A 9,404-nucleotide genomic window follows, 5' to 3' on the forward strand; every position below is an offset into this window, starting at 1 on the left:
TCAGAGACTAATGTTTTGTCACCTGACACAGAGCTGTAGTTAACAAGTTCAGGCACACACGGAGGTCCCATTTCCTTCTCGCAAATTGTTAGTACTTTTAATGAAAGCCGTAACAATTAGTCTGATTATGAAAAATCCTTTCATTAGCAGATAATTCCATACTGTAATGGTAGTGTGCCAGTATGGACGCTTCTGCATTCATCACTGGGCCTATGATTATATTGTGTGATGTAACTCTGCCACATGCTGTCCTTGGGAACCCTCGTAACAACCCGCTGTCAATTGCAGATATCCGCAAATGCTCACCAGTACATCACGTGGTTGCATGTGAGCGTTTGTTGCCTGTTCTAACTTTCCATTGTGTCTGGCTGCCGGTTACAGCGGCGGAGGTTTTCATTGATTCGTCAGAGGACCTGAGTCACATTACATTGATGCAGGGAAAGCTGCCTGGGGCAATGAATTTTATACACGATGCCAATTTACAATGAGGAGGACAGCCTTGACACTTGTGTACGCCACAATCCCTTGTGTCATCTGATACTGTACTTGGCCAAGAAAATATCTGTCATGAGTGGTTTATCATAACATCACAGTGTCTTATGGATTCTAATTGCCTTTGTCACTCTATTGGAGTTCAATTATTTCTCAGCAGCTCTGAGTTATTAGATTGCCCATTGCACTGACATAATAGGGACATCCTGATCAATAACGTGCCACTTCACAGTTATTGTTCATACTGTGAGCGGCACAGTATTTCCTGTACCTCTGCTGTACACTCATGATGACAATCACACAGAATTCCCCTGGAGCCGAACATTTGACATCTTTTTCTTTTTATTATTTTGTGCCTCTTTACATCAAAGTAGTGTGGTTCTTAGCTCAGCATTAACACAGGAATATTTTTAAATTCACAAAGCAAGCAGCAATATTTTCAGAGAACTGAGAGTGTTTGTGAATGTTCTAAAATCCTAAAAAACACCTGCAACACAAGTTGTGGGTGACATTTGATACCCGCACACACAATAGCATTTCCTCAAGTTTTGTAGAATTAACTTCTTACGTCATGTTGCAGTTAGTCAGATCATAAACTTAAATCATGATGATTTGCACGTTATTCAAAGTTCCTAGAAAAGAAAGCTTTTTTTATTTATAATGTGTAAATTATGAAAGCAACAGGGAGAACTTTACATTATACACATGTACATTATGTACTGATCATCTCTTTGTAGTATTTGAATTTATGTATGTACAGGACAGAATTTTAGTCATTCGTGTTGTTAACCTTCAAATGGATGCATAATCTATCATATGCAGGACAGTCTGCAATAGCGTCAATGCAGTCCAAAGCCGTTGCGTGCGACAGCTGGCCCCTCTGTCATTGGACGGAACAGGAGTATATATATATTGATGTGTGAATGTGAGGGTGAATGTGCCTCCCAGTTCTGTTACAGTAGGTGATCATCACTGACAGAGAATCGCTGTGCTTCTGATACGAGGCATCAATGAGCATCTGTGCCCGTGTCATTCCCGGACGCTTCTTGAGAACGTGAGTACAGATGTTGGCTTTATTTAGATAATGTCAAGACAAATAATAGAAATAATGTGACTCTGTGAACTAGAACTAAGCAGCGTTAGAATTATAACAAATGTTTTTTGTAATTCAATGTTTCATAGTGTTGCTTGTATTGTACAAAGCTGTATTTTGCAGAAGTCTAGTTTTGCTTTTTTCCCTTTTTTAATTTAAAAGATAATATCTTTTTTGTCATATATACAGAACAGGTCAAAAAATGATGCACATAAAACTGATAGTACAGCAACCATGTGTGAAAATATAATTACCAGTCATGTATTATGTAATGACATTTCTATCATTATCATGTTATTTTTCAATTCATAATGATAAAAGTTCCAATAAAAATTTTGATGATAAATAAAGCGTTTTTGGAGAAATTGTGTAAGGAGCATGATGGTGAGAATTATGGGACAAAGTTGTAAGGAAGGAAAATATTTCCCCTGGGATCAATGTTGTGCCTGTTTCTGAGGACGACTCTCAGCTGATGGACAAATATTTCTTTTAGGACAACAGAGTTCATAAATCTGAAATGTGTGACCGTCAAGAAAAAGACCACAAGCGAGGAAAGACCGCAAACTCTAAATCTCAACAATCGAAACACCATCACCAAAATCAAGGACACCACCAGCACCACTACCAGCAAAGGCATCAGTCAGATGACAGTTGTAGCCAAGAGTAAGTCTGACAGTTTTTCTATTATAATTACATAACCGTTCTCTAATACATTAATATTAGAGTATCCAGTGTGACCTTAACACCTGTGTTATCTTTCTGAAATAGCACCCATTCAACAGCAGAGGACAGCATTTTAAGTGATCACCAACCCGACCTTCGTCGTCACTGTGATAATGACAAGACTCGTCAATCTCACCATAACCGTCACAAGCAAAATCATCGCCATGTTTCTCGTTCTGAAACCTCCTTGAGCTCCTCAACCGGTTCCTCTTCACACTCCTCCTCTTCTTCATTAACATCATCCTCCCCTTCCTCCTCCTCCTCCTCATCGTCCTTCTCTTCCTCGTCTTCTGCCTCTTCTTCTAGCCTGTCCTCTGAGGCCAGCAGTGAGCGTGGGGATAGATATCCACTTAAGAAGCCTCAGCATTCACAGTCCTGTACTGACATTTCAGGGAAACACAAGTACTTTGATGAAGGAGATGACACAGCCCCTTTGATAGAAAAAAGAGGTTATATGGACAGGCCCTCTGCCAAACAGAAACAGGAGAAAGGCAAGTCATCCCACATAAGCCCTACCCAGAGTGCCCCGAAGAAGAAAACACAGAAGATTACGAGAGGCTCTGGAAATGATGGAAGTTTCCGCAAATCCAAATCAATGGAGGCTCTCACTAGACCCAAAGACAGAGAAGGCCATGAAAATGAGGATGAACTTGAACAAGAAACTCGAAAAAGTGAAGCCAGGAAGAATTTAATGAAGGAAAAAATGAAGTTCTCCGCCTTTCTTAATGAGATTACCCGACAGGTGCTCAGCCCGATGAGACTCACCACTCTTGGAGTTACAGATGCTCCAAGACCCTGCAGTCCACGGCAGGCCTCTGTTAGAGCCAGTAAGATTGACAGCAGCACTGAGAAACACAGACAGCAGAGGAGTAGGCCCGCCAGTGCTGACTCACTTAGCTCGAGCAAGTACTCCTATACCAGTAAGCACTCTACTCGACTCTCTAATTCAAAATCATTCCAACATGACCACAGTCAACATTCTGCAGACTCACCTGATCACATGAATCACAGGCCCCGAAGCTGCACTGATATAAGCTGTTTTACAGGACCTCACTCACGGTCTGAAATTCCTCAGCGTTGCACACGTTCACCTTCCTTTAAGCGCCACCGTCACCAAGGAGATCACACTTCTAGTCACCATCCTCATCACCTTGAAGACTGCAACAGCCCAAGTCATCAGCATCACCACAGAGACCACAACAACTCAAGTCATCAACAACACCATGGACACCACCATCATCATGGAGATCACCATAGCCCCACTTATCACCATGGTGACCACCACAACACTTTTCAGCATCACAGAGGCCACCACAGTCCATCCCATCCCCATCACTATGACGACCATCATCATGGAGACTGCTACAGCCCCACTCACCACCATGGACAGCACCACAGTACAACTCATCGTCATCATCACCATGGAGACCATCATGGCCATGCTAATCACCATCAACATGGGGACCACCATGGCCATGCTCATCACCATGAAGGTCAACGCAGGCCAGCACATCATCATGGAGAGCACTATTCAGGTCACCAACACCGTAGCAACCATCAAAAAACTGAACGTCTAACTATACCACATCACCACAGACACCACAGCCTATCTAGTGACCATGAAGATCATCATAAACATCTGTATCACCATAGAGACCACCACAGTCCAACACATCACCATCACCATGGAGAGCATCATGACCTTACTCAGCATCACAGCTCTGGCAATCACCATCACCATCACCACGGAGACCACCACAGTCCTGACCATCAGCATCCCCCTGGAGATCACCACAGTCCTGACCATCAGCATCACCACGGAGACCACCACAGTGAATTGCGTCAGCATCACCATGGAAACCACCATGGTGGATCGCATCATGGAGACCACCCCAGTCCAGGCCATCAGCATCAACATGGAGACCACCCCAGTGAATCCCACCAGCATCACCATGGAAACCACCATGGTGGATCGCATCATGGAGACCACCCCAGTCCAGCCCATCAGCATCAACATGAAGACCACCCCAGTGAATCCCACCAGCATCAACATGGAAACCACCATGGTGGATCCCATCATGGAGACCACCCCAGTACAGGCCATCAGCATCAACATGGAGACCACCCCGGTGAATCCCACCAGCATCACCATGGAGACCACCACAATCCAGGCCATCAGCATCAACATGGAGACCACCCCAGTGAATCCCACCAGCATCACCATGGAAACCACCATGGTGGATCCCATCATGGAGACCACCCCAGTACAGGCCATCAGCATCAACATGGAGACCACCCCGGTGAATCCCACCAGCATCACCATGGAGACCACCACAATCCAGGCCATCAGCATCAACATGGAGACCACCCCAGTGAATCCCATCAGCATCAACATGGAGACCACCCCGGTGAATCCCACCAGCATCACCATGGAGACCACCACAGTCCAGGCCATCAGCATCAACATGGAGACCACCACATTGAGTCCCATCAGCATCAACATGGAGACCACCCCAGTGAATCCGACCAGCATTACCATGGAAAACACCATGGTGGATCCCATCATGGAGACCACCCCAGTCCAGGCCATCAGCATCAACATGGAGACCACCCCGGTGAATCCCACCAGCATCACCATGGAGACCACCACAGTGAATCCCACCAGCATCAACATGGAGACCACCACGGTGAATCCCACCAGCATCACCATGGAGACCACCACAGTCTAGGCCATCAGCATCAACATGGAGACCACCACATTGAGTCCCATCAGCATCAACATGGAGACCACCACAGTGAATCCCACCAGCATCAACATGGAGACCACCACAGTGAATCCCACCAGCATCACCATGGAGACCACCCACGTCCAGGCCATCAGCATCAACATGGAGACCAGCAAAAAGAATCTCATCAGCATCAACGTGGAGACCACCACATTGAGTCCCATCAGCATCAACATGGAGACCACCACATTGAGTCCCATCAGCATCACCATGGAGACCACCAAAGTGAATCTCATCAACATCAATGTGGAGACCACCACATTGACGCTCATCAGCATCACCATGGAGATCACTACAATACAAGCCATCACCAAGGACATCACCCTGATTCCCAGATTAACCAACCCTACTCCAAGAACAATGACCTTGACCACGGGGGCCATGATGACCACCATACTCTTTTGAAGGGGCCTTCTGCTAATAGTCCCCCTGCACGCAGGAAGCCAGAGTCTCTCACCAGCCACACAGACTCACACAGGAACACTCGGAGCCCCTCCAGCCACAATGAGGAACAGACAAGTTTCACAGACTCATCATTACATAAAGTATGGGATGATTTTTCAACACTATGAACCACTGTGTCTTTCATGAAATCCCCTGTGACTGTATGTTCATCAAGAAATTATTGGCGGATCAATAGTTGCCTGTGTTTCACATGCTTGATTAATAGGTTACTCAATAATGTTCCACTCATTTGTTTGCCTATTGATTTGGGCACCAGTGTGCCTGTCACTGTGGACAATGGATTAGTTATTACAGAACAATAGATTAGTTAGCATGCACAAACTAATGGTAATCAAATAATGGTAATGCAAATTAATGCGCTTTATTCTCAGTCTTGTTCTTCACTTTATTTGTTGTGCATCATAAATAATACTTTTGAATGTAATTGTCAAAGTAATTTTGTTTTTCTTTAACCCAGGAAAAGGCACCTGAGCTGGGTCGAATTATGTAAGTATTATAAAACTATGTTGGTTTATTAACGGGTAAAAGTCCTAGTCCAAGCACACAGCCATGACTGTGATAATGTGCTTATGGTGTCGGCTCAAAACTACTTTGGATGTGACTATTCCCAAAGGAATGAAACTCTTTTGCAAGAGAGGTTGGTTTGTTTCATTAAATAAATGCACCGAGACCTTGGGTAGATTGGCTCACTTTTTCTTTTTGGGCATCGATCCTGATAGGACACTACAGGAGAAGAACGAAGGTCTTCATCAGAGTTTGGTGAAGACGGCAGTAAGGATGGAGTTTTTAGGAGAGGAGTTCATGAGCAGCCAAAAGCTTTTGGAGGCAGAGCTTCAGAAGACGCGTATGGAGCTTGGCAGCCTCACAGACAGGTTTAAAAGGTAAATGATGCAGTTTTCAATTAAGAATGATAATACGCAAAGTTTACTTAATCTCATACCATGACAGATATTGTATTTACACTGTGATATACTTCAATATTGTTGACTACTGCACTTAATTCTCTCTCTGTCTGTGTTGTATTTCAGACTACACGACAGCTGCTCCTCCACTCAACAGACCAATAATCTTTTACAGCAAAAACTGAACTCTGTGGTGAGATTTTCTTTTTTGGGCATAAGCTACAAAATATATTCCTTAATGATCAAAACGTGAATATGAATACATAGAAATAAGTTTTGACCCGTTTCTACTGAGTTATTAAGGTTGTTTAAAAGTTATTGAATTCTTTTGGAGGGGGCTACTGCAATACATTCAAGTTCTATACTTATGAAAAGATCATCTGTCTACTTCCTGTACTTTCTTTGTCAGGCTCAGAGCATGGAAGGGGAACGTGAGAGGCTGAACCGACGTATCTCGGCACTGACGGAGCAGCTCGCTGATGCAAAATTTGCCAACAGTGTAGAAACATTCAATGTAAGATCTTTACGCCTCTTTGAGTTCTGGGCAGACATTGACTGCACAAACACATTCAGATGAAGGGGAGGAAAATCTGAAAAACCAGACAGTAAAATATTCTGGTATTCCTTCTGATTTCTGTTAGCCACTGTGGGCTAGAACTGACAGACTAAGTAATACAAATGAAATATTGATAAGCCTCTGTGAAATTGTTTAATGCATTTCATTTTTTTTTCTATTCATACAAAAATAGCTTCTTTATTCTTTGACTTTGTATTATTTAATCAATAAACTCATTTGTAACCTGTACTTACTATAGGCACCATCAGTCCTGCACACAGGCAACCTCCATTTTCCGTCAGACGATGCCATTAATCAGGTGGTTCTCCCCATCACTCCCCCTCCGGCTCAGTTCATGGACAGCCATAACTATGGAATGGCTAAAGCCGGCGGGCAGGAACAATCTCTGGGGTCAGTTCCAGAGGAGGAAGAATCTGATTGGTCAGAGATTGGAGAAGAGATCCCGCGGTTTATACTGACAGGATCGAATAGAATTCATGCATGGAGACACCAAGACGGAGACCTAGACAAAGACTGTGAGTCAGGCGGCCAGGAAAGTGTCAGATTACACTCTGCACAACTACGGCAGATACCTCATCTCCAGTTTACAATTCACAGTGAGATTTTTCCAGCTCCACAAACCAAAGCCTGCTCCTCTGGCTTCACGAATCTGCCCGAGGTCATGACAGGTGAGGGCCAGTACAGGATCAGTCCCAACCTCGGCTCCTCCATCCTGATCCGGTCGACTAGCCTGGAGGAAATTCCTCTGGCGTGCCATCACATGCAAAAAGAGCTAAGAGGCACAGAGGCCATGATGGACCTCCACCACCCTGGGGATGAAATGATGGAGGATTTGGATAATGAGATCATTCATCATTGGAGAACAAACAATGACAGGGAGGCGGCGATTGCAAGGCCAGTGGAAAGCAGGACGTCAGAAGCAGATCGCAGCCTGGCCTGCCTGCAGTCAGCAGAGCAGATGCTCAGCCACTTCATGTGTGAACGCCAGTCCAGTGAAGGAAAGAGTCAGGGCAGGGCGGAGGTGCACGGCTGGACAGGAGGGATTCCGGATGAGGTGTTGAAAGGGGAGCGAACACAGCTGTGACAGCAACATGAGCTGCACTGTGTCCTGTGTCTGAAATCATAATTTATTCAGATTTTTTGATTTACCAAAGTTCGATCACGCCACTTCACTGTGGCTCACTCATTTACGTGTGGGTCAAAGAAACTTTGAAATACAAACTGTTAGATTTACTGGATTAACTTTGAAAGCCTCTTTCTGACTAACAGTTTTCTGACAACACATCAGGCTCCCTCCTTTGTTTCTCAGTAAAAATCTACACTTAAATTAATAATCATATTACATAAATTCATCACACATGCTCACTTTTAACCAAACCTATAAAAAAGTTTGTATCAATACAACCGACCAACAATCTGGTAAGAGGCACTGGAGGCAGATAATAATGTAATAATGTAATATAATAATATAAATAGAATAAAATAACATTAACAATATTTTTCTGTACCTTGAAACATCCTTTTGTGGCTTAGATTTGGTCATTTAGTGTTAAAATGTAAACATGTATTTTTGTTGTATAGATCCATATATAGGCAAATATTTTCCTCTTCTTTCATGTCTGTTGATCTATGCTGGGTGAAACATTATTTATTTGTATATTGCGTACTCCTTGTATAGCTACAATTATGCATTGTTGAAAACATTGTTTGATGCTGACACTCCAAATGTTGAGCAAAATTTGAAAACACCCTAAAAGATTTGTGTCCTGTATATTAATTTCCCTGTTAAAAAAAACATAGTCGTAGGCATTTACTATCTAACACATTATATATTTACATATAATACAAATACAGCTATGTCGTTGCTTTATTTTAAGTATTGTCCTGTCTTTGTGAAAAACATTTCCTTCCTCTTAACAATAATTAATCTGCCAAAAAGAAACGCTTGCAAATGAACAAATCCTACAGGTTTATGTCAATGTAACCTATCTAACTCTTACCATATAAAATCTAATAAAGCAAAACCCTGTCCACATTTGTTTTATTTCCAATAAAGGTGGTAATTGAGATTGTTGCTGACTGACTTTTATTAAGGTTTCAGAGCATTGGACCAGCTCGCCACAGAATTGACAAATTGCATTATTTTAATTAAAATACAGCGGATGTGCTGATTTTATCATCATACAAAACAAAAACGGTGTCCCTCTGAAAATTAGCATATATTTATTTACATTTTTGAGATTCTTCGGCAAATAATGTAACAGCTCTGTGGCTGGAAATCCCTCCTGTCAGAGTCTGAGTCTGTCCAGACGTAATTGTCCCAGCAACTAGTGCATAGAGGCAATATTTTATGGACATTCATGGTG

At 43.0% G+C, this 9,404-nt stretch overlaps 1 protein-coding gene across 1 annotated transcript; it reads left to right on the top strand.

Moving 5' to 3' along the window:
- The first annotated feature begins 1,435 nt into the window (after positions 1-1,435).
- On the top strand, positions 1,436-9,107 carry si:dkey-273o13.3 (hornerin). Its single transcript, XM_035627259.2, has 8 exons — positions 1,436-1,546; positions 2,079-2,248; positions 2,354-5,639; positions 6,017-6,045; positions 6,279-6,440; positions 6,588-6,654; positions 6,871-6,975; positions 7,277-9,107. The coding sequence occupies exons 2-8, from the start codon at positions 2,103-2,105 to the stop codon at positions 8,120-8,122; spliced, it is 4,641 nt and encodes a 1,546-aa protein (XP_035483152.2). The 5' UTR covers positions 1,436-1,546; positions 2,079-2,102; the 3' UTR covers positions 8,123-9,107.
- The last annotated feature ends 297 nt before the right edge of the window (positions 9,108-9,404 follow it).

The sequence above is a fragment of the Scophthalmus maximus genome, chromosome 2 (genome assembly GCF_022379125.1).
Source record: "Scophthalmus maximus strain ysfricsl-2021 chromosome 2, ASM2237912v1, whole genome shotgun sequence".
NCBI classification, from domain to species: Eukaryota; Metazoa; Chordata; class Actinopteri; order Pleuronectiformes; family Scophthalmidae; genus Scophthalmus; species Scophthalmus maximus.

Bases quoted from the DNA above. Each gene is read 5' to 3' on its own strand.
- si:dkey-273o13.3 (XM_035627259.2), top strand. From the start codon at position 2,103: ATGTGTGACCGTCAAGAAAAAGACCACAAGCGAGGAAAGACCGCAAAC. The intron at 6,046-6,278 runs GTAAGTATTATA...CGATCCTGATAG, and splicing joins CCTGAGCTGGGTCGAATTAT to GACACTACAGGAGAAGAACG. The intron at 6,655-6,870 runs GTGAGATTTTCT...TTTCTTTGTCAG, and splicing joins AGCAAAAACTGAACTCTGTG to GCTCAGAGCATGGAAGGGGA.